This window comes from Brienomyrus brachyistius, chromosome 2 (assembly GCF_023856365.1).
Source record: "Brienomyrus brachyistius isolate T26 chromosome 2, BBRACH_0.4, whole genome shotgun sequence".
In the NCBI taxonomy this organism is placed as follows: domain Eukaryota; kingdom Metazoa; phylum Chordata; class Actinopteri; order Osteoglossiformes; family Mormyridae; genus Brienomyrus; species Brienomyrus brachyistius.
The window spans coordinates 5,434,201-5,458,225 of record NC_064534.1 but is presented as its reverse complement, the minus strand read 5'-3'; the positions used below and the strand labels follow the sequence as shown (position 1 = coordinate 5,458,225).

At 46.8% G+C, this 24,025-nt stretch overlaps 2 protein-coding genes across 2 annotated transcripts; one reads left to right on the top strand and one right to left on the bottom strand.

Annotated features, from left to right (window-relative positions):
• Positions 1 to 1,311: 1,311 nt before the first annotated feature.
• Positions 1,312 to 4,230, bottom strand: LOC125725223 (activated RNA polymerase II transcriptional coactivator p15-like). Its single transcript, XM_049001975.1, has 5 exons — positions 4,090 to 4,230; positions 2,877 to 2,949; positions 2,564 to 2,683; positions 2,063 to 2,171; positions 1,312 to 1,699 (listed from the first exon to the last, which is right to left on the bottom strand). The coding sequence occupies exons 1-5, from the start codon at positions 4,125 to 4,127 to the stop codon at positions 1,620 to 1,622; spliced, it is 420 nt and encodes a 139-aa protein (XP_048857932.1). The 5' UTR covers positions 4,128 to 4,230; the 3' UTR covers positions 1,312 to 1,619.
• A 1,260-nt stretch (positions 4,231 to 5,490) lies between these two features.
• Positions 5,491 to 22,642, top strand: LOC125723031 (zinc finger RNA-binding protein-like). Its single transcript, XM_048999433.1, has 20 exons — positions 5,491 to 5,645; positions 5,858 to 5,939; positions 9,483 to 9,747; positions 9,841 to 9,973; positions 10,278 to 10,499; positions 11,328 to 11,611; positions 12,124 to 12,318; positions 12,952 to 13,279; positions 13,482 to 13,699; positions 14,080 to 14,199; positions 14,412 to 14,557; positions 15,234 to 15,402; positions 16,766 to 16,968; positions 17,210 to 17,360; positions 17,639 to 17,780; positions 20,534 to 20,631; positions 21,250 to 21,345; positions 21,677 to 21,788; positions 21,942 to 22,039; positions 22,165 to 22,642. The coding sequence occupies exons 1-20, from the start codon at positions 5,609 to 5,611 to the stop codon at positions 22,345 to 22,347; spliced, it is 3,282 nt and encodes a 1,093-aa protein (XP_048855390.1). The 5' UTR covers positions 5,491 to 5,608; the 3' UTR covers positions 22,348 to 22,642.
• The last annotated feature ends 1,383 nt before the right edge of the window (positions 22,643 to 24,025 follow it).

Below are 24,025 nucleotides of genomic sequence, written 5' to 3'. Positions count from 1 at the left end.
ATCAAAACAAAGGCTTTATCAGTCTGGATGCAGGAGACAATTTTTACAAACAATCCCCTGATCACAGCTCATAGCCAGGGAACTGGTACAAAAGTACACATTCGTGGTATAACGGTTAAAATGCATGGCCATTCTTTTTCATAACGGGCAAATGCACATGAAAGTACATATTTATGCAGTTATGACAAGAAATTCCCACATATTTTAACTTTCACACCTTGAACATGGTCATTATAACATCTGTTTACAGTTTTTTTTGTGCAACTAGTTTATAATGAAACCTTAGAAATGCTAACACTGAATAAACAATGAAGACCACTCATCTAGCGCACCCAGAATGCGAACCAAGATGTAGATGTTAACCTACGTTCTATCCCACACCTAATGTCTGAATAGTGACCGAAAGAAAATATCACGGATACAAGCAGCTGAAATGAGCATCCTCCGCACGGTGGCTGGGCTCAGCCTTAGACAGAGGGTCAGGAGCTCGGACATTCGGAAGGTACTCGGAGAACAGCTGCCGTTTCTCCGCGTTGAAAGGAGCCAATTGAGGTGGTTTGGGCATCTATTCAGGATGCCTCCTGGATGGCCCCAGGGCAGACCCAGGACACACTGGGGAGATTATATCTCCGGGTTGGACTGGGAATGTCTTGGTATTCCCCTGGAGTAGCTAGAGGTGGATGGTCAGAGAGAGGTCAGGGGGTCCCTGCTTAGACTGCTGCCCCCAAGACCTGACCTGGGGTAAGCAGTGGAAAATGAATGAATTATGTTTAAGTTTATTTTTTAAAAATGCACATGCAATTGAAAGAATTTAAATATCTGCTCTACCAATAACCCCAGTAGAAAACATGCCCATTTCTGGATTTTATCATCTGTGTGACATCTGGCCTGTGTCTTGGTCAGAGTGGGTGGGTGGGGGGGTGGGTGGGGGGGGTAAGCTGGATTAAGAAACCCAAACATTACTAAAGAGCAGTAGACCTCATTAGGTACAGGACCAAAAGTCAGCAGGAAATTGCAACTGAAACTGTCTGTTGACCTACTTGGTTCATCAATGCAGTCGTGTAAAAATGCTGAAATACTCCAAGAGTCCTCCGGCCTTTGGTCTTCTGCATCATTGCACCAAAATGTCTGGCACCCATGCTTACCTTCCTGGTTAATGCCAACTGCTTTTGGCACCCTTTAGGAGTAATGGGCACAAACGTTCAATCGCCATTTTAATCCGCAACAGTCCAAAGCTTGGCGTCTGAATATTCTCTCCAGAAAAGGCAGGCGAAAGGACAGGGAGTCGAGACGCAACAGAACATGAAAAACTAAAATAATTATGTAGCCTTTATTTGATACGAGACCTCCTCTACACAGCCCGGCACCTCGATCAAACCCCCCACCCACAAACTTGAGCGGCCCTTGCACACACACACAACACACCACTGCTGCTGCACAGAATGCACTACAGGGCACATGCAGAAAATGTTAAAGGTCAAATTAACTGCAAAACACGCCAGTCATTTTTAAAAAAATCAGTCCTTTATAAAACACTTGTACGTCAGTGTAAAGGTTGGTGGTAAAATCTAAAAACACTAAAGGAAGAACTAAACAGCACCATCTTGTGGCTATAAAGCTTATATTCTCCTCACAGCGTCATCGATTTCAGAGATCTGCTCCTTCAATTGGTTCCACTGCTCTGGATTCAAGGAAATGCCTGGAAATGCACAAAATGGAGGAAGGTCACCCATGCGCAATTATTTCTTTTTGGAATAATGTACTATGGTGTATGTTTCTTGCTGCAATAAACCAGTTACAAGAACAATCAAAATAAATATTAATTGCCCCACCATCCCTAATGTGGCACAACAAGAAAAGTGCTTCTCAATTTTCCCTAATGCATCAGTTACACCTGCATAACTACACAAGTATTGGCCAGTTATGATGTATACAAGTGTAAACCCAGGAGCAGTAAAGAAACACTACACTCTGAAAGAGATGCTCCAAAATAGCCCGTGTCTCATTACAGATGATTCCTGCCAGAGGGGGAGTTCCTCCAGGTGCCGTACGGGACGTTTACCTTTGCGGCCCGGCTTCATTTCTCCCTCCTGATCCATCCAGTACTCGCGGATGTCGATCAGCACTTTGCCTTTGAAGTCCCTGACGCTGACATACCTCATCTTCCCAATCTGGGTGGCAAATGGCGCACACACACGCATCCGGGCGGGGAATGTGTTAATCAGTGGCTAAAGCCTCCATAAAGCAACGCTGATGAACAGTCATATATGTTTCACAGAATTTCAGAGCATTAGGCAGATCCCTTTAGGTACAAGTGCACGTGGCCACGCTGCTCTGAGTAAACGTACACCGTACGTACGTACACCGCATGTAAGGAGAGACATCGCAGTGCTGATTTAAGTGGACTATCGGGGCCTACGACAGGCTACAGTTGCGTTTTTCTCCAAAGCAACAAATTCAATCTACAATAGGCCAAAACACATTAGATTATTCTGCCTGTCGTGGGATTTGAACCCACTACCTTCTGGGTATATAACCCCAATCCTATTTAGCTGTGCAGTACCTGGAACATGTTGTCATCCTTGCTCTTGCCACCTTTGGAGGGCCCCCCCGCCCGGGAGCTCTCGCCACTCTTCTGCTTCTTCGCCGGTTTCTCTTGTGCTGGAGGAGCCTTCCTCTTCGCCTGCAAGAACGCATACGGTCTGCACGAGCGTAAACCCAGCAGCAGCCAAGAAACACTAACCCTCGGAAACAGATATACTCCCGAAGAGTCAGGGTAGTTAAAGGCTCGCATGTTAAGACAGGTGTGGCATTGGTAAGTTGTGTAGAGGTATGGATCAGGGCTGCCAGGCACTGCATGAAGCGGGGAAGCGCACCTTTGTCTCGACCTCACTGTCTGAGTCACTTCCAGAGGAGGACGATGACAGCACCTCTTTCGACTTGGGCATTCTGAAACAAACAGGGCACGATGGTTTAGTGGGGGAAGACAATGAGTCACCGGCTGCCTTCCCATATAGAACACTCATCTTCCAAACTGAGAAACCATCCAGAAACCAAATGAGAAATCCTCATTTTCCCAGCAAGGATTCCTATATCTGGATATGACATCCAGAACGCATCTCTTCAGCCTTGACAAGGTATAGAAAAGCTCATTAAATGACTGTAAATAATTAAAATGATTCCACTCTACTGAGTCCATGAAGGTCCTGAAAAGGTTAAGATACTGCAAGGATCGATTCCTTCAAAGGCGAAAACTGACTGGCTGAACAAAGATGGGGCAGAGACAATTATAAAAAAATAAACACCATCCATACACTCCGAGTAGCATCACTGGAAGATAAGTATCCAAGTAATGGGTTAGGGGTGTCATTTTTCTATAGCACATACATGTAAACTGAACCCAGTTGCATCAAATATCTGTTGATCACCTGCATGCACATTTAGCTAGTCACTTAACACAGGTACTAAAATTGTTTCGTCACAGCACCTTGCTATGCAAAACGGAATCAAAGAGCCAGAAAATGATAATGCATATTTTGCATCGAAGCAGGTAATAATAATAAGAATCCTCAAATGAAATGTTTGGCATTGAGACATCGCCTAAAATGAAGACCTGCCCTTGTCACAGCCTTCCAGCAGATCTTTCTGCTACGCCATTCGCGGCCGGCCTAGGCAGAGCGCGCGAGGAGACAGGGACGCCGAGACGGGGCGGGCTTCATCCGGCAGCCAGCCACCGCGCCTCCTCGCTGCATCTGACCGACCGACCGCACCGTTCCGAGCAAATGACCGGGGTTTGTGAGGCAGGGTGGGCTGCGAGCAAGAGACGATGCGGTGCCGTGGAAGCACGTTCTTCTCGGGCAGGCTATGCTATGCTAGGCTAGGCTACGATAAGGTTAAGCTACCTAAACACGCAGAAAGGAGAAGAGGAAGACGGAGAGCGCATCTTCAACAAACGCCGTAGAAATACATTTCGCGGTGCCGCAGCTGAAAACTGCTTTTGGTAAAGAGGTTCGCATGATTTTTCACACTTTTACGCTCGTCTTAATGACAGTTATTTGTAAATAAAAATATAATATCATTCCTACTTACATGAGAGTAATAGAGCTGCTGTCTGAGATGGTGTTCATGCGCGGTGCTCAGCCTTTCCCGCAGACGTTAACCCACTTTTCCAGATCTGGGACGCCATTGGCCACGGTGAGCCACGTGGTTTCACGTGGCTCATGGGAAATTAAGTTCTGCGGTCTTTTTATGGCGTGAGCGTTGCTACAAGGGCGTAATTTATGCACAGTATTTATGTGGGTTGTTTCTGTGCCTTTGTTTAATCTATACATGTATAACTATGTCCAGCAACTATTATTTTACGTATTTTTTTAACTTTGCAACGAGGAAGAAACTGTGCACTGGATAACAATGGAATTGATGTTTAACATAAAGTGATTTAACGTAAAAGGTTATAATTTCCATCATTAATTTTCTATGGACATTCCACAGTAACACCGAAAGAAATTATGTCATTTTAATTTTTGAAGATTGATTATCAGTAGCACATTAGTACAATTGATTAGCACTTAGGTCTCTTCACATAATAAATAGTATTTTTGTTGTATTTTGTATTACATATATTCTGTAAAGTACTTCAACATAATTTGATGATTTAACATAGCGGAATATATTTTGCATATATTGTCTTTCAGCATTAAAGAGGATGGATGCATTAGTAAAACTTTTGTGTGGCATGGTAGGATGGATGGATGGATGGATGGATGGATGGACCCAGAAAGATATCCATTGTGATTTAGTGGGTAGAACTGTTGCCTCACACATCCAGGGTTGTGTTTGTGCGTGTGTCTGTGTAAAGATCACATGGTTTTTCTGTGTCACGCAGATTTCTTCCAAGACATACAGTTACTATATCATGCATATAAGTTGGTCATAGTGTGTGCTTGTATGTGCCCTGTTATGGACTGGCATCCTGTCCCCAGCCTTGTTCTCTGTGTCATTTGGGACTGACTCCAGAACCCCTGTTACCCCAACCAGGATAAGGAGAAAATAGTAAGTAGAATATGGATAAAGAAATATATGCTGGGGAGAGACAGGGCTGCGATGACCATCTGACACACCAAGCATTTCCCCAGCAAATGTTATCATGGGGCCATTCAGAAAAAAATATTGTGGGGGTCCTCAAAGTCCAATTTTTAATCCCATTACAGCCCTGGGAATGGACAAATACACATTTCATAATCTACAAGAAGGAACCGAAGAAGTATTCAATATTACGTAATACTACACGGATACCATTCTAGCAGACGAACAACCACTTGTGTCGTGTATTTGTTTTAAGCAAAAAACAAACAATTAAAATTTGTGGTATTAATAATATGATAAACGTTACAACGTATAAGGCAATTTAACATAATGTGTTTTGTATCAGACAAGCCTGTACGGAATCCAGGTTAAAAATAGATCGTTTTGAAATTCGCAGATTTTCTTCAAACACGCAACACGCATGCGCGCCTTCTCTTGCTGAACCGTTTCTCGTGCGACGCCGCGGCGCGCCGCGAGTGAGAAAGGGGTTAGGAGTCAGAGTGCGCTGGAGAGCAGGAAACCAATGATACCCATATGTCCTGTGGTCTCTTTCACCTACGGTGAGTTAAATGCGCAGAAACATTTCTACAGCACGCATATGAAACGTAAATTGGTATAAAGATGGCGTGCTGAGGTTTGGGAGTGACAGTAATGATGAGATAAATGCATCCTCTGGGAGGCGTCTCAGTGTGCCGAACGAAACCCCGTACTGCAATGCCGGCTAGCTGGGCTCTCTCGAGTGGTCATTTTTCATGCATCCGTCTTTCCGCAGTGCCCAGCCGGCTAGGTGAAGATGCCAAAATGGCTACCGGCAACTACTTTGGGTTTACGCACGGCGCTGCTGCGCAGTATAGGTGAGCATTGCGTGGGTTTGGGGGCCGGTGCCGAGGCTGTGCGCTAAGGTGCACATCCTACACAGCCGAATATTATGTTTTGGGTTCTTTTCAATACACTGTGCTCGATCTGGCTGTGCATTTACATTATTAATGAGTATTACACCATAACCCGTTAAGTATATTTTAAACAGTTGGTAAGAAACATGCTTTAGAATTTCAGGATTATTGTTATTGATAAATGTCTTATAAATGAGTGTCATAACTGTAACTTCGATTGAGAAAAGTATCTGCCCAAAATCCATAAAACATTTGTATTTAGCTTTAATCGAAATTGATCAGAAGATGCTTGGTGTGATTTCTTACTAAAATTCATTCCGTTTATATGAATGTGAATGTAGGTAAAGTGCCGCTTAATTAATAAGAAAGCAATATATTGCTGACTGGTTTTTCTTATGTAGTTGTATATGGATAAAAAATCCATACCGTAATTTTAATGCAGATCTTTGTTTTTAAATGGTATTTCTGTACGGGGTACTGCTCTCCTGGTAATCCCTGTCTTGCCAGTTGTTTGGATATATACCCTTTAATTATTTTGGGGTAATGATGCACATCTGAGGACAGTGGTAAACTGTAGTGTTCTGTTTAAGTGTTAAATTTCAAGGCGGTCAATGCCATTTGGCTGAAGTCACAGATGTGTGAGATTGCATCCGGTCCTTCAGTCCTTCTGTTTAGCTGTATTACATTCAAGAGTCAAAATGAACATTTAATCTTACATTTCACCTTCCGATTTTAATCTGCTGTCCTGCTCAACCATAAGATGGCCGAGTTCTGTTAATTCCACTGTGTGTGTTTTTTAAAATCCGTTCTGTGTCTTTCTTATAGTCATGCTAATAATTCTAGTGAGTTTGTGTTCAGTTCATTCCTGCAAAGTGATTTTCCCCCGTGAATGTTATGCTTGCTGTCTGCACACTCCTGCCTTTGCCGATCGTCGTGTTTCTGTACTAGCTGCTTAGTTTCGTGTTCAGCCAGTGATGTGAATGAGAGCCTTTCTAATGCAGATCGAGCCTCCGTTTGCTGTCTCCCACTTGCCCTGCAGTACTGATGTTAGGGATTATTGATCCCAAATTGCCATTTATTTTGTAGGTTAAGGTAATATTTTTGCCCTTGGCACTTTTGTGGAATTTTACTTATTTTTTTATGGATCTGTGCCGTCTGTACCAGTCTCCATAAGGAATTTCCCCTCTCCGCTGTTGCATGCCTCTGGGAAACATGCCTGACTCCGCGTTTGTTTTCATAATGCCTGTCTGTCGTTTTAATTTAAAATTTAATTCCACATCTTCCGGCACTGCCACCAGCAGTTTTAAAATGCTGACTAAAGCCTCTAAGGTTTGTTTGTTTGTTATATTCACCTCTCATTTGTAATAAATGACAGGTTGTGCCCCGTGAACCTGAGTTTCGGAGACCATCAGGAAAGACATCGTTCATTGAATATCTAAAACAGTGTTTCCTAAGCCAGTCCTTCGGGGACCCACAGATGGTCCATGTTTTTGGTTCCTCCCAGCTATAAAATATTAGTTTTGTTTTCTGGAGAGTTTTTTTTGTGGGCTTGTACTGAAACTGTAAGACTCCTTGCTCAAAAGATGCCTTCAGCAACCAGCAAATTTTGTTGTAGCGAGGAAAGTTGAAACATTATCACTTTTTGTTTTCGTGTGAATCAGCATTTTTCGGTGCAGGACTGGGAATGTTATTTTAAGGTCCTTCTAATCTGTCATGGCTATGTCTCTGTCAAGAGGTTTCCATGGCAACAAACGTAACCTAGTAGGATGCTTGCAAGATCCACTCGGTTTGTTCAATGCCGGTAAACAAGATTTCGTGATGTTTATATAACTGAATTTGAGGATTTAATGGGTTTGTTGACAGCAATTTCATAAACAATTCCATGCAGGGGTCCGTCTGTCACGTTCAAAACTAATAAAATGCCGTATAGTTGTAAACTGTAAATTAATATCTGAGTGTAATCTAGAGGTTACATGAGAAGATATGCAAATTAACTGTCGAGGCATTTTTTTTGCCAGTATGAGTCTAAATGTTTCCTCAATAATGCCGGAATTGCCTAACACAAGGTTACTTTTACAACTGGGTTTTAACATTGTAATACAGTGTACATCATGATGGCCAGTCGCTCCCCATTGCGTACTTCCCCACATTTTCCTCCATTATTTGTTCAGTTCGGTGCACTGGTTTGTTTTGCGTGTGTAGTGCAGTCTCTTCACTTCATTAATCTGTGCTTCCAGTTCTCCAGGCTAACCTGGGTCAGACCTCTGGCTGTCTGACATGTGTTGTGCAGTGACTAACGGCGAAAGATGTTATTAATTAAAGTTTAATTAATCCGAAGAGCCGTGCTGCCTTCCGACTACTGTCTTCTGAGACGGATGAGTCCGTTTACTTTCCCAAATACCACTTCTGACCCGTCCTTCTTCCCCTGCCATATTGGCCTGAAGATAAGAAGGTCTTTTATTCTAAAGAGTTACATCTAAAGAATTGGGATAGTCTTATATTCGAGGAGTAGAATTTAAATGTCGTTATGCACATGCAATAGTAGATAAATTGTCTCCTGACCGTACACTTCAAACGTAATCAAGAGAATCAATGTTTTAGTAATACAGCGTTGTAGGAGCAGCGATCACTTATGCTGATTCTTTGAGGAAAACCTATAACCATCTAATATTCGAGCCTAAACGGTGCTTTTAAGTTGTAGTGCTGTGTGTGGTGAGGTGCTGCATATTTGGAACAATGCCGTTTGTCTTTAGCGCACTGGCAGAGTGGCTTTGGTCTGTTATCTTATGAATAAAGGGCATGACTGTCTCCATCAGTTCATTTGATCTATATCCAGTGGAAGCCAGTTTGAAAGTCTCTCCTTTCTTCTTATTGGTTACTTTTTCCAGAGGAAAATGCTGTGATTGGGCCACACGTTAGACGGGCGTTCAGTTGGCTTTGCATGTAAAGTTGAGTCCGTGTTATGAAGTCTGGGCCGGACACTTGCTCTGTGCCACTACATCCAGATGCCTCTAGCTTTGCGGGTTCGAGTCCTTTTCTTGTGTGTGTAGTTTTTGCATGTTCTTCCTGGGTCACTTGGGCTTCCAAAGGCATGCAGTTAGCCTGATTGGTGTCTCCGAATTGCATAGAGTGCATAACTGTATTCAAGTGAGTGAATGTAGATGCCCTGCAATGAACTGGCATCTAGTCAAAAGTGTTACCCCAGTCTTGCTCGGTGCTGCCTGGGTTAGACTCTAGGGTAGGCGGTTGGGTGATGAAAGATTATAAGATATGATGCTGTGATCAGTCAGGAAGTTGGATTTTATGAAAAAATGAACTTGTTTGTTTTTTAAACTGTCCTCCTGGGTGACAGGATACATGCAGAATGGCTGAATTGTCCTCCTGATGGGGGGGGGGGTTTAAGTTCCTCTCTGGTCTTCAAAGAATGGCACCTGGCCCAGCGCCGTGCCCCCACTGCTGTGCTGACCGAGTCTCCATCTCCTCTCCTTCCTCTCCCGCCCTCAGTCAGCAGCCGGCGGCCGGCGTGGCGTACACCCACCCCACCACGGTGGCCAGCTACACCGTACGGCAGGCGCCTGTCGCAGCGCCCACAGTAGCCGCAGCCTACGCCCCCGCCGTTGCCACCGTGGCGGTCGCTCGCCCGGCGCCGCTGTCCGCGGCTGCGTACGCAGGCTACCAGCCCGCCCACGCCGCCGCCGACTTCAGCTACGCCCAGAGGCAGCCGGAAGTCCCGCCTCCTCCTCCGCCTGTGACCACGCAGAACTACCAGGTAAACTACATTTCCCATAGGCCTTTGGGAGACGTGCATGTTCTATGGTGACACAGAGACCCTCGGTAATGGCTGACTGGCCTCCCCCTGCAGGACTCGTACTCGTATGCAAGATCCACTGCTGCAGCCGTGGCCTACGACAGTAAGCAGTACTACCAGCAGCCTGCAGCTGCACCAGCCGTCCCGCAGTCCCAGCCTACAGTGGCCGAATCCTACTACCAGACAGGTACTCAACAGCAGTCCGTAAAATAAGGAGGAAGAAAGGCTGAAAATAGAGCAGAAGGGTCACTGAGAAATATACAGCTATAGCCAAAGAGCACGAAGATAGCAGTTTGCACAAGTGTGTCCGTGGCTCTGCGGAGTGAAAATAGTTGTCGGGCAGCTGAGGGCAGCCCCGGGGTCCTTCCTAGTCTGCTGGAAATGCTACTGCGTTAGCAGTGACGGAAGCTCAAGAGACGGACAGGTGGAACTCATGAGGAGCCGACCAATCACATTGACAGGGATGTTTTCATATTTTATTTCTATCGCAGTCCCTAAGACAGGCTACAGCCAGGCTGCCACGCAGTACACTCAGGCACAGCAGGCCCGCCAGGTGACCGCCATAAAGCCGGCTGCTCCCAACCCCGCCGCGTCCACCTTCCCAGTTTACCCAGTGTCCTCTGCGGTGCAGCCGGTGGCTGCCGCCGCCGCCTCTGTGGTCCCCTCCTACTCCCAGAGCGCCACCTACAGCACCAACGCAGTCACGTACTCTGGTAAGCAGCTCGCAGTCGATAAACCACGCGTTCGGGTCCGCTTGAGCGATGGGCTGCGTTGCTATGGTAACCCTGTTGGAGAAGCGCAGTGACAGGCAGCCTTCATGCCGCGAGAGCCTTCAGGACCCAACCGGGCCTCTGCTGGCCTGCATCGAGCCCGTCAGATGGGGGCGGAAACGCAGCCGATTCGCTTTTGAGGTGCACGGTCTTTTTGTGGCACGGTGGGAAGTCGTGGTAGGCGCCCGAGTCAGTGGTAGGCGCCCGAGTCAGTGGTAGGTGCCCGAATCCACCACAGTTAGCAAATAACCTTTTCCATTCCGGCGCCGTCTATCAAAAGCTTATACCACTGCTTCACCTTCCCTTTCATCGTAACTTTGTAGGTTTTTTTTGGCTCTTATAGCTGTAGATTTTAACAGCTTGAGAACCTCAGTTGGATTTCCTTATTACAAAAGGGTCTTCTCTCTCGGGCTATAAAGACGGAGTGAGCGCTCCGCATTGGAATGGGGGGGATCTTAGGGGGGAGAATGTACTTTGAATGTCCGCCGCATGACCTCATAGACATTTCTGCTAGGCTTGGGCATCGTCTTTCGTACCATCCTATACCCCGGAATACCGCGGTATACTGTGTTACCATAATATTGGCCAGACCTGGTTTCCGGGAGCTTCACTGCCATCGATGGGGCCAGTAGCACGGTGTCCTTGTGCTGGAAAGGGCGTGGTCGTTTCTGCTCCGTCGGTCTATCACCATGGAAACGCATGCATTTGCCAGCTCTCCGTGCCGCCCCCACCCCTAAAACAGCCAGCGTGTCTCCTCCTGCCCGCCCCCAGGGTCGTCGTACTCTGGCTACGAAGCTGCCATCTACTCCGCCGCCTCGTCGTACTATCAACAGCAGCAGCAGCAACAGCAGCAGCAACAACAGCAGCAGCAGCAGCAGCAGCAGCAGCAGCAGAAGCCGGTCATCGCACCTGCAGCCGCCACCCCCACCTGGGTCAGCAGCACCTTCACCAAGAAAAGCCCCATTCAGAACAAGCAGATGAAGGCGAAGCCGTCGCCCAAGCCGCCCCAGATCCACTACTGCGAAGTGTGCAAGATCAGCTGTGCCGGCCCTCAGGTCAGCGAGCAGTTTGCCCTGGGAGGCGGGCTTCAGATTTGGGGGGGCGGGCTTCAGATCAAGGCGTGGGGCTACCTGCCGTATTTGGGTAAGCCCCTCCCTGCGTTCCTCCTTCCTGGGTCCCACCCACCCTGGACGTATTCCATCAGTGCACAGTCCAGCTCCTCAAATGAGGGATGTCTGCATAAACCACCATGTCCTTAATGCTGAGACAACAGGGACCTGATGTTCATTCGGCTTGTCTGACCTGTGGACACCCCGGCCCATTTAAACACTGGCATGTCAATTTGCCTTGTGCTGATAATTAGCTATTGCTAATGTAGCCATTGGGTGTAGATAAAGTACCTAAATAGGTGGGGGGGGGGAGAGGGGAGACTGAATAAATTAAAGAAATTCTCTGGGGCTCCAAACCCAACTAACCCCCCCAAAGATACATAAACAGCACATATACATACACCATGGTGCATTAACTCGGTGCTGGACCCTTATGAGAGGCTCTGACCCCCACCCAGACCTACAAGGAGCACCTGGAAGGGCAGAAGCACAAGAAGAAGGAGGCGGCCCTGAAGGCGGGCCAGGGTGGGGGCAGCGGTGGGGCGGGGCCAGCACGTGGGGCACCCAATCAGCTGCGCTGCGAGCTCTGTGACGTGTCCTGCACGGGGGCCGACGCCTACTCTGCCCACATCCGCGGGGCCAAGCACCAGAAGGTGAGCAGTGGGAATTGGCGGTGGGAGCGGCTCTCTCCTTCACGGGATCATGTCGAGGCCTCCCAGTTATCTGCTTTGGTGCGGTTTCCCCTGATCTGTAATACGCTTTGCTGAAAAGTGCCAATTGGACTAATAAGCTGAAGATTTAACACTTTCATTCCTGCTGATGTTGGATTCCCAGGTCAGTACTATTCCTGTAGGTGTTTAATTATATATGATTATAATCAGTCCCCTTGGGTTAGTCCTCAAATTCCTACTTTGTACACACTTCCAGATACTAATCAGCATTTACTGAAATGTTCTTCCAATTCTGTAGTGTGCGTATGTAAAGTATTTCTTTACATTTTGTGCTACATTTTTTTCCAACTTATGTAACCGACACACAGTTCCTGCTAATGAATTTCAGCTGGGTTGCCCTGGATTATGATGTTAAGAAAATTCTAATTTGTTCAGCTTTATATTGTCTTTGTAAAACTAATTTCAGTTGCTTTAGGATTGTTTTTTTTTTTTTGTGAAGTGAGCTTTGATTGGTGCTGGGTTACTTTCTCCCCATTGCTTCTGAAACCTGTCGTCGTCTTTGTGTAATGTTGCCATGGCATCCGCGTCACTGCGTCCTACCTGTACGTCGTATAGGTGGTGAAGCTGCACACCAAACTGGGGAAGCCCATCCCCCCCACGGAGCCCAGCGTGGTCACCCAGAGCTCCTCTGTCACCGTCACTGCATCCAGCAGGTCGCCCGGCTCCGCTGTCAGCAGCGTGACCGCAGTGGGCGGCTCCGCCACCTCCTCATCCGCCATCGGCTCCTCCATGCCGCCCTCCTCGTACCTAAAACCCGTCAGCATCGTTGGCAGTGCCCTGTCCGGTGCTGGGCTGCTTACCGGAGCCAGCAAGGCTGCAGTCGGTGTCCCAGTCACTGCTGCGACTGTCACGAAGGTCAACGCTCCTAAGATCAACTTCATCGGTGAGATTTAGTGACCTGTGTCTCACAGAAATTTATCCTGATAAAAAATGTTTTTCGATCTGACGCGCGTTAACGGCATGTCGGAGGGGGCGCTCGCACTGTTCAGGAGATGTGGAATTGATGGTATTCGAAGCGCTGCTTCTCTCAGCTTGTTCTGGCTGAAGCTCCACCGTCAGTCTGACTGTGTTCCCTGGACTTCAAGGCGGCTGCAAACCGGCGGCCGCCGGCATGAAGACGGACGAGATGAAGGCCGAGGCGTCAAAGCAGCAGATGCAGCTACCGCCGGCTGCCTCGGCGCAACCGATGCCGGCCCTGGTGGGCGCCCCAGCGCAGACGGTGAAGCCTGATGCCCCCGAGCTTCCGGGGCTGTGCGCGCTGCAGAACGACGTGCAGCCAGTCGGCCATGACTACGTAGAGGAGGTGCGGCAGTCATCGGGGCCGGCGAAAAGGGGGGGGGCATGTTGGCATGATGCTGAGGGTCCCCAAGTAACCGGGGCCCAAAAATTTTTTACTTGGTTTGGTCTGGGATGGAGGCCTAATATGATCCCTTCATGGGGCCCAAAATCTTCAGTGACACCCTTGCCGGTCATTCTGGGGTAGGAGCCCCCAATTATTCTTCCTCAAGGGCCAAATTCTATCAGCAGGTTAAAGCCGAGATCCTCTGTATCGGGTAAAAAAAGTGTAAACCAGCAGGACTCCCTTATACTTTATAAGGGTAGCATTGTTGTAAAATGGCACGAATCATCTTGGAACTGAAGATTTCGTTAACTTGATCCCCGCCACTCTTTGAACCTCTTCAGGTTCGAAACGACGAAGGCAAAGTGATCCGCTTTCACTGCAAGCTCTGCGAATGCAGCTTCAACGACCCGAACGCTAAAGACATGCATCTGAAGGGGCGGAGACACCGGCTGCAGTACAAGGTCAGCGGGCCGCCTAGGCAGGGCTCAGTGACGCCGTTTGCATTCACCAGCCTACAGTTATGATGCTTAGCTTAGTGACGAAAGTGACTGCAGGTCTGTCCAGAGCCATTAGCTGGTCTGTCAGTACAGCACCGTCTGTTAGGAGCGTCTGTGGTGTGTTTGTGCTTCAGTCGCGCTGGACATTTTGGTCAGTGATTCTGCTTGCCTTGCAGAAAAAGGTGAACCCTGACCTCCAGGTGGAGGTGAAGCCCAGCATCAGAGCTCGGAAGATCCAGGAGGAGAAGATGAGGAAGCAGATGCAGAAGGAGGAGTACTGGCGACGGAGGGAGGAGGAGGAGAGGTGGAGGATGGAGATGAGGTGCGTTTTGCTAACTGACGATTAATCATGGAAAAATACCGATGTTTACTGTATGATCCTCAACTCTGATTCAAGATATGGAACAGGAAGGAACTTCATGTTCCTTAATATTCCAAATGCAGCCATTTTTTAGAGTTTACTTACATGGGAACAGTATAGAAACTGTCAATTTCTTTGAGAACCTCCTTTATATAGTAGCCAGGAGGCTTGGTAAATAGGAATGTGACTGAAGCGTAGCAGGCAGCCCACATGAACAGCATCCATATCCTGAAGGATGAAGCAGCCCACAGCTGGAATCGTACTTTAAAACAATGTAAAAATATGGTGTAACGTAAAATGGCCCTCAGAACCGTTTACTTCCACTGGGTTTGTCAGTTTTTTCAATAAAATATTGATAGGATGATGGAAGCCACTTTTTCATTTATGTAGTATTGTTAGACACCCTCTCTCTCTGTCTGTGTGCCTCTCTGTCTGTCTGTGTGCCTCTCTGTCTGTCTGTGTGCCTCTCTGTCTGTCTGTCTGTCTGTGTGCCTCTCTGTCTGTGTGCCTCTCTGTCTGTGTGCCTCTCTGTCTGTGTGCCTCTCTGTCTGTGTGCCTCTCTGTCTGTCTCTCTGTGTGCCTCTGTCTGTGTGCCTCTGTCTGTCTGTCTGTGTGCCTGTCTGTCTGTCTGTCACAGGCGTTATGAGGAGGACATGTACTGGCGCCATGTGGAGGAGGAGCAGCATCACTGGGAGGAGTGTCGCCGGATGCCCGACGGGGGGGGTTACCCGCAGGGCCCGCCTGGGCCCCCTGGCTTGCTGGGGGTCCGGCCCGGGCTGCTGGCCCCTCAGCCGCAGGGCTCCATGGTAAGGCTTCTTGGCTGGCAGCCCCGTATGCAGCCATGCGTGAGGCTGAATGTGGCGCTGGGCACCTGATCTCTCCATCAGCGCAGAATCAATCAGATTTTTCTTTTGAAAACCACATAAAAAATTGTGCATTTTTCAATATATCATATAGCCTGCAGTTTCTAATTGTATTTAAGTTGTTTAAATGATAACCTTCGTTGCTGAAGTGATATGAACAAGTTGCAACGCCTTAAAATGACTTAAGTACCGTCGTGATGGGTTGGCGCCCCCTCCTGGGTTGTTCCTTTCCTTGCGCCCATAACTTCAGGGAGCGGCTCTGGACCCCCCACATCTTTGCATAGGATAATAGAGTATGGATGGATGGATAAAGTGCTTTTCATTAGTAAATGGAAAAGCCAGTCATACTTAAACGTCTTGGTATTTTCCACTGTTGCATGTATTCCTGGCACCTAGTTGTTGCTGGATGTGAATATCAATAGTGCGATTCATTCAGTGAATCCAGCTGAGTACAGTGTCCAGCTAGTCGCTGGAAGAGAGGATGCTCAGATGTATATTAAAGGGTAAGTAAGAAATTTGATAAATTAAGCCTTTTAATCATTCGAGTTTTAAAGTGAATTTCTTGCACTGTGATTTAAAACTGCAGAAAAATGCAGTGATAAATGAAGTAACCTGCCGGCAGTGTGGGTCCGCGAGCAGTGATCCTGCTGCTCGAGGTGGCGGACTAATCTTCTAGAATGTTTTTAAAACGAGAACTTTGGGGCTTGTGTAGTCTTGGCGTTATTTTCCTCCAGAGAGAGTTTGGTCATTATTTTTATTTTGTTTTATCAGTCTATGAAATAGACTTTTCCCCTTGGTGGCAAATTTCCCGACTTGGTAGAAAACTCATTAGAAACACTTTCTCCATAAAATCTACTTCTTTCTGATGTCCACGAAAGAACAGAAGTTGTATCCTCGCCCCTCCTTTGAGGAGAATGCTCCTCCGCTCCTTCATCTGAGGAGTGGATGGACTGTGTCCGTCAGTTTTTCTCGTTTTTATAGTGAGTATTATAGCATTAATTAAGGCCTGTCCTGGACAGATGTAGAGCCTCCCAGTGCAGTGCAGTGCATTGCAGTGCACTTCCTCACATGTCACGTGACAGAAGCTAAGTAAACGATATGCAAGTCAGTTTGCTCACTGAATGCATTTAAGATGAATAGGTCTGATTTTTTTTTTTTTCTTTTTTCGGTCCCTCATCAGATTGAATTGCACTTACTATGGAGAATGAATTGCTGCTGTTCTGAATCTGAAGCGTTCGGAGCGTTAGCTTCCCAAAGTGTTTCTCCTTCCTGTCTCGATGTATGCAACCTCTCTGATACCTTGTAGCCCATACGTCGCCCCGATTCCCTGGACGACCGATACGTCATGACCAAACATGCCAACATCTACCCCATGGAGGACGAACTTCAGGCTATCCAGAAGATCGTGTCCATCACGGAACGAGCCTTAAAACTGGTGTCGGACATCATCGGCGACCAGGAGAAAGGCGAGGATGAGGACAAGGAGCAGAAAGACCTCCAGGGGAACAGGTCAGCCTCACGTCTCTCCATAAGTTGGATTTCTGTCCCAACTCCTGGTGGATGAAGTCTGCTGCTTTTGGTATCGCTGAAGGTGTCGCATGCAGGTCTATGCATGAAGGTCTAACCGTTTAGGACTAACCGCTTGTCATCGTGATGGATCTTGTACGTTTCTTGAGAATGGCTCTCTGTGAGTCCTGTGTGGTTTAAGATGGCTGTTCTTGTCCCCCCCCCCCCCCCCCCAAAATCCCAGAACTCTGAAGGGGGTGATGAGGGTGGGGGTGCTGGCCAAAGGCCTCCTGCTTCGAGGAGATAAGAATGTGGACCTGGTGCTCCTCTGCTCTGAGAAACCGTGCAGGAACCTCCTCTCACGCATCATGGAGCACCTCCCCAAGCAGCTTGCGGTATGAGTCAGACCCTCCTGTGTGACGGCTGTCAGCCAGGGGCGCTTGATGCTGTTATTGCCATATGTCATTGAGTTTTCTCCATCAATTCAATAGTAATGTAGTTGGGTGTTTTTGTAACTAGATACCCCTAGTGGCCATAATAAACACTGCAGATGTCTGCCTTTTCGCATCATTCGCAGTGTCTTGGAGAGTTGATTCTACCTGCAGCAACCTTGTGACCCTGTAAAATTTCTCTGCTTGGAAAATATTAGTAATTTACGATGCTTTTAAATTAGGTTGTTACACCAGAAAAATACGAGGTGAAGGGCTCTACGCACGAGGGGGCCTTCATCCTGATGTCCGGCGAAGAGCCCAAGATGCAGGTCACCATCACACTGACGTCCCCCGTCATCCGAGAGGAGAACATGCCGCAAGGAGGTCGGAAACGCTCATTTTAATCTGCGTTTTTCTTTTGCCGAAGAGTGGTCCGTGGTTATGGGATGGAAGGCTGCATACTGCTTACGAACATTTTGTGTGCGTTTTGAAAGGCTTTGTGTGTGAATTATGTTTCCTAGTATAATGACGCTGGAAAAACGGCACAAATATAGTCATTTCCTTGTTAAAAACTAGCCGTTTAGCAAAGCATATGAAGTCATTTCTCCTGCAAGACAAGTTAAACTCTTTGTGTACAGGCATCCCCCGTTTATCGTCCATTCCCACTAACGACCGTGGCCTAAAAAATTACTATAAAAAATTAAATGTTTTTTTACACTGGACGTAGCCGGTGCTATTTTTTAAAATGCATGGGCAGGCAGAAGATCGACAGCAGGCAGGCTGTAGGGTTAGTTATCAGCGAACACAGACACTGTACTGCACGTATGTTACACTACTGTAACATTATACTGTAATGAACTCTACTTAACCATATTTTGCTTAGTAATTTGTGTTTTTTATGTTAATTGCCTATTTATGTATACAGTACTGTGTATTCTATATTTATTGTGAATTTCCATATTTTAAAAAAGATTTAGCACATGTGTAACAATTTAGACTTTGGACAAAATGAAGAATGCTTTTTATAAAAATGAAGTAATTTTATTTTATATTACAAAGTATTTAAAAAAAAAAACTTTCAATACAAAACTTCTTAAAATTAACATTTTAAAATTACTCACATGATATGCATTTACTATGACTGTTTCTTGATTTTATACAAATTATTGTACAGTACTGTACTCGTACTGTTCATATTGTGCTTTAATAATCCCTAAAGGTTTAAATACAGCACTATCTGCAAAGTATCCAAACTACTTAGTACAGTAATTAGTCATCTTGCACTAGGGCAGGGCACAGTAGCCAAAACTTTACGTGACAATGGTAATATTCGATCAGTGCCCAAATCGTATAAGGTCCTGTTTTTACGGAACATTGGTGCGGATGTTAAACGGGGGTTTCCTGCATTATATCAGGAATCTCAGGAGAATTACTGAAACGTGAACCACGCTGAAAGAATTATGATGCGCAGTTTCGATTGTCGATCGGCCCTTTTCCCCACAGTAACACTTCTTTCTTCTGGCTTGGAAAACTTCTTTACTTCCCGCGTAAAAGCCATTTTCGTAGCAGTTTAATGTCGTCTTTTTGATGTTCTGTTGTGGTGGCGTCTCTCCTGTCTGTGCTGAATAAGACTGCTGACGGGACAAAACAGCTTTATACTCTTGTCTGTCGGCTTCGTCTGCGTCTTAAATGGGTAAAACCCTTTCCTACTATCGCCTCTTACACCCATCACCTGCTGGGTCATTTCTGTTTTTCCAGTAGCGGATCATGCTCCCTAAGATCACTTCCGGAGTTTCCAGGTTTAGAGTGTGATCTTGAGTTGTTGTTTACTCTTGGTCGTCTCGCTGGTGGCCGCATTAAACTCCGGATTTAACGTCGTCTTTAGGATATCCCCTTAAGACGCCGCTTTGTACAGCTACTTCTGCACGCTCTTTGCTCTCGAACGACTGAACAGTCGTTCTCCTCCTTCCCGAAAAGGCCGGCATAGTCAGGGTGTCCAGGTGCGAGTCTGACTCGGTTCTGTATGCAGTTGGTTTGTGTTCTGGGTAATTTCCTTTATTGCTTTTCCCAGTGACTAATTTTTTTCCTAAATGGGTCATTAGTTTTAAATGCTGTTGGGTTGATCTCCATTTAAATAGTTTGGTCCTTAAATTAACATCATTAATTTGGATTTTGATTTTTGGAAATTCCAACAGCAAAAAAAAATGAGCTATTGTCACTGGATTGTCCAAATAAAAGTACAAAAGGAGGGGAAATGGTTTGCTGTGGCAGAACGTCACGACCCAAATTCCCACAGGGAATTAAACTTGCCTCCCCTGCGCACTGTCCTCGTTAATATGCCAACCCAAGTAAAATTTAGGTTTTAGGTTCCCTTCCCCATGGACGGGTCCATAACATGTACCACTCTGATAAAGGCACACCCAGTAACTACCAACATCTAATGTGGTTCTGGAGAATTAAAATGGGCGACAAAAGGGAGTGACGGAACGTACCATTTGGATGTTCGTGGGCGGGGGAGTTACAGTGACTGGAGTTGTGATGTGCTACAGGGTTCTGGGAGCTTTTCCCCCTTCACTCTGTTGTTAGTTTAACCAGGTCAGAAGCAGTGGGACACATTGAGTCACAGGACTTTGGAAGGATTTTTGACCATGTTTTGCGTCAAATACTTTGCCACACATACCTCTGGGTGTTTGGGGTTTGTTTTTTCCTCTTATCAACATGCAGGTCTGTCTCACCTTCATGGTGGCGCAGGTTTGAAAGGCCGTCCTTCCGCTTCACCTGGTGATCTGCTTGGGTCGAGTGGAATGGGCGCCTATGAATCGCAGTCAAATGTAACGTTAAGGAATGGGATCCCTGCTGTTCTGCTGGCTGACGTTTCGCGTGCAAACCACTGTGACTACGATCAGCCAGCTGACTGGGCTCTGCCCAGGTCTGAATACAGTGCGGATCTCAAGTAGACCTCAAACATTGAGCAGTTCTCGTGGACGGTGGTGCTTGCAGGCGGGTGGTTTTCATAGCATTCACTGCATTTGACACTCCATGCGTGGCAATGTGTTTGTGTGTGTCCTCCTCTACCTGGTCAAACACCCATTCCTCACCCCCCCCCTCCCCCCCCTGATGATTCAATCCGTTTTTAGATGTAACCTCTGGTTTGGGGAAAGACCCAGCGGACCTCTTGGACAGGCAGAAATGCCTTGACGCTTTGGCTGCTCTGCGCCACGCAAAGTGGTTCCAGGTTTGGGACATTTTACTTGCCTCTTGTAGCCTTATGACACTCACAGCTGCTCGTCCTTAAGTGCTGAATTCGGTCTGAGAAACTCTTCTTACCTGATAGAAATGTACGAAAAACTATATATAAAAAAAAAAAAACAATCAAGGATGCTTAAAGTAATTTTGAGTAATGTTGTAGATTTCACTGACATTTTGTCTAACATCCTAATTGTTCTAATGTAGTTTATGGTGCTACTTCATAAGGCTGCAGTGTAACAATCTGTATCGTGATCTTTTTTTTTTTTTACATGATGGGGGGTCAAAGATAAAGAAGGACGTCTGTATTGATTAGCCTTTGCCTGAAATGCAGGGCCAGTTAAATCAGAGGTCCTTCTGTGGTTTTACCTCCCGATCTCTGAGGTCATGGCTTCATGTGCGTCAAGAGATCCTCTCTTGCATGTTTGGCAAACTATGGCTTCTCATTGGCTACGAGGTAAAAGGCTGCTGTTTTGGGTTGGCCGTGAGCTTCCATTTTGAGCAGCGGTGTCGTACCTCTTTAAATGAAGGCCCCCCGCCCCCCACCTCAATAGTGTCATGAGATTTTGATTTTGTCATGACAGAATATTACTTTGTCGCACTCAAGGCCAGAGCTAATGCCCTCCAGTCCTGCGTGATCATCATCCGCATTCTGCGTGACCTCTGCCAGCGGGTGCCCACCTGGTCAGCCTTTCCCAGCTGGGTGAGTCACGTCTAATGACGTCCTTCACTGCAGGTTGACATGAACTGCAGGAGATTCGAAATCCGCTCTCTTTAATGCTGAGGCTTGAGCTTGCAAGGCTAGTTCTTCAAACTTTTAGAGCTGTGCGTTTATAGTATTTGTCTGTTCATTCATCAGATAAGTCTGGAAGTTGAGGGTGCTGTTGACTTGTTCTTGGTGGCAAGGCTATAGATTTGTGCATAGATGGTAGGGAAACGTGTGGGTTTAGGAGGGCGGAGGTGGTTCAGGGTTGATTTACTACCTCTTGATGGTGAAAGCAAACCTCTGCCCTTGCTTGGGGGTCCCCTATAAGGCCATGGAGCTGCTTGTGGAGAAGGCCATCAGCAGTGCCCCTGGACCACTGAGCCCTGGAGATGCACTGAGGAGAGTGTTTGAGTGCATCGCTTCTGGGATACTGTTACCAGGTGAGCCTAGAGGAGTCGGCGTGCGCCCCCTGGTGGCCGAGCAGGTGCTGCACATGGTGGTGGAGAGTTGGTTGGTTTCGTATCTTCACCATTATGTGTAACTGTAGCTTTGGCAGATGTCTCGTCCATAAGTTGAATTGGTCCTGCGTGCAGGTGGCCCGGGACTCCTGGATCCGTGCGAGAGGAACCCCACAGACACCCTGAGCCCAATGTCCAAGCAGCAGAGGGAAGACGTGACGTCCAGCGCTCAGGTGCCCCCGATACACGCGCCAGCGCACTCGCCCTCACTCGCATTTCTGCTTTCCTGAGGACTCCCTCGTCTCCCTCTGGCTGCGTCCCTAACCCTCAGTACTGCCTCTCCTTCTCCTTCGCTCAGTTCGCCCTGAGGTTGTTGGCTTTCCGGCAGATCCACAAGATCCTGGGCGTGGACCCCCTCCCCCAGATGAACCCCCGCTTCAATGTCCACAACAACCGCAAGCGGAGGCGGGACAACAGCGACGCCGTGGACAGCTCCGAGAGAGAAGGGAAGAAGGAGAAGAAGGACTCTGAGCCATACTGAGATGCGGACGTGCCCCCCCCCCCCCCCACGCTAACCGTCACACCGTCTGCTTAAACCTTGTTTAGTCCTGAGTTTTTCCAGTCAGTCTCTTAGTAACTGCTGACCAGTGTCAGGATTCTGCTCTGGGTTAATTTTCTCCTCCACATTTTGCTTTCTGACTTCTCACCCTTAGAGGGAACAGTTTTGATCATAAAGCTTAAAGAAATTAATGTGATAAGTCTCCCAAGCTGTCCAGCAGTCTTGGTGCTTTTCTGTGTGTTCTTTAGGGAAGAAGCTCCCCCCCCCCAACCCTCCCCCCCCCCCCCCCCCACCACCAAACAATAAAATTTAAACAAGTGACTATCTGTTAGGTTTTTGGATTAGGGAAAGAGTTAATCTTTTATTACTGTTCATTAATCAGATTTGCAGGTAGTGTGTAGTGAGTGTGAGAAACACGACCTCCTGCTTATTTAAAATAAGCTATATTTTAATTATATATATTGTGTACAATGTATGACTGGACATGTCTAATGGTAGGTTTAAAAACAGATTAAAGCTGGTTTTAATTTACATCTCTGCTTTACTGTTAACGCTTCTGGAAGGATGAGTATTGTCATGTTTTTGGTCTCTATTCTGATTCCTGTGTGAAGTTAAAAGGAAAAAGACGGGTAAATGTGTTTTTTTTTAATGTTTTGCTCTTGAATGGATTAAGTTGTCTTTTTAGGTTAACACCTGTCTTTCACTTATGTCCTTTGAAGGACTTTTATGACATAAATTCATTAAATTTATGGCATAAATTCAGTAGGTTGTCCATGTTACTGCTGCAGATCGCAGTTGGCCGATTTTATTCCTTCTGCAATCCAGGGTAGGAAACGTACTTCCTCTCTTTCCCCGGCGAACAGGCAGGATGTTATTCTGTTCGGCTCCTGTCGGGATACAGGAGGAAAGGGAAGCCCGAGGTGATGTCACTGCATGTGTTTTGCAAGCATTTCACCTCCCACCCACACCCCCAGTTAGCAGACTCCCAGTGACGGACCTGCTTTGAAGACGAACACCTCCCTCGTCTCTCTCGGGAAAAAAAAAAGACTCAAGTGTTTTTCGCTATTTAACAGGCTGTATATATTCACCGTGTCTGTTACACCCTGAAAACAGTGGGAATGTTCCCCTAAATATAATTTGTAACGTGTCAGGTATTCATTTTATATGTATGAGTCATGGGGCGGTGGGGGGTGACTAAACAAAACTGGTCTCTGGGGAAAACGAACCAGCTCCGCGGAGCTTATTTAGTCTGCTTCTTTTCAGTTAAAGCGGCGTTTCCCGTTTTGTTAGTGCAGCGGGTGTTCGGTCTGTAATGGGAATCGTGTGTGTTGGCCGGTTTTGCAGAGACACTGCAAGTTCAAAGGAGCGATGGGGCGCCGGGATCCTCCCTACTTCGAGGCTGGATCGTATGCACACACGGGAAAAACCTTACTATCAAACCCTCATCGGTCTGGTACACCCTCCCCATACAACGTACCCACCAATCACTAATTTCAGTTTGGTCTTTATTTTCATTTACTCTTTGAAGAGCAATCACAAGAAGCTCATGACCAGCTAAATCGAGGGGATGGGGGTTCATTCTGCTGCTGCTATTGCGTTTTTGCTTAAATAAGGAACACATTTTAAGACCAATGAAGTGCTGCTTTGTTGTAACACGGCA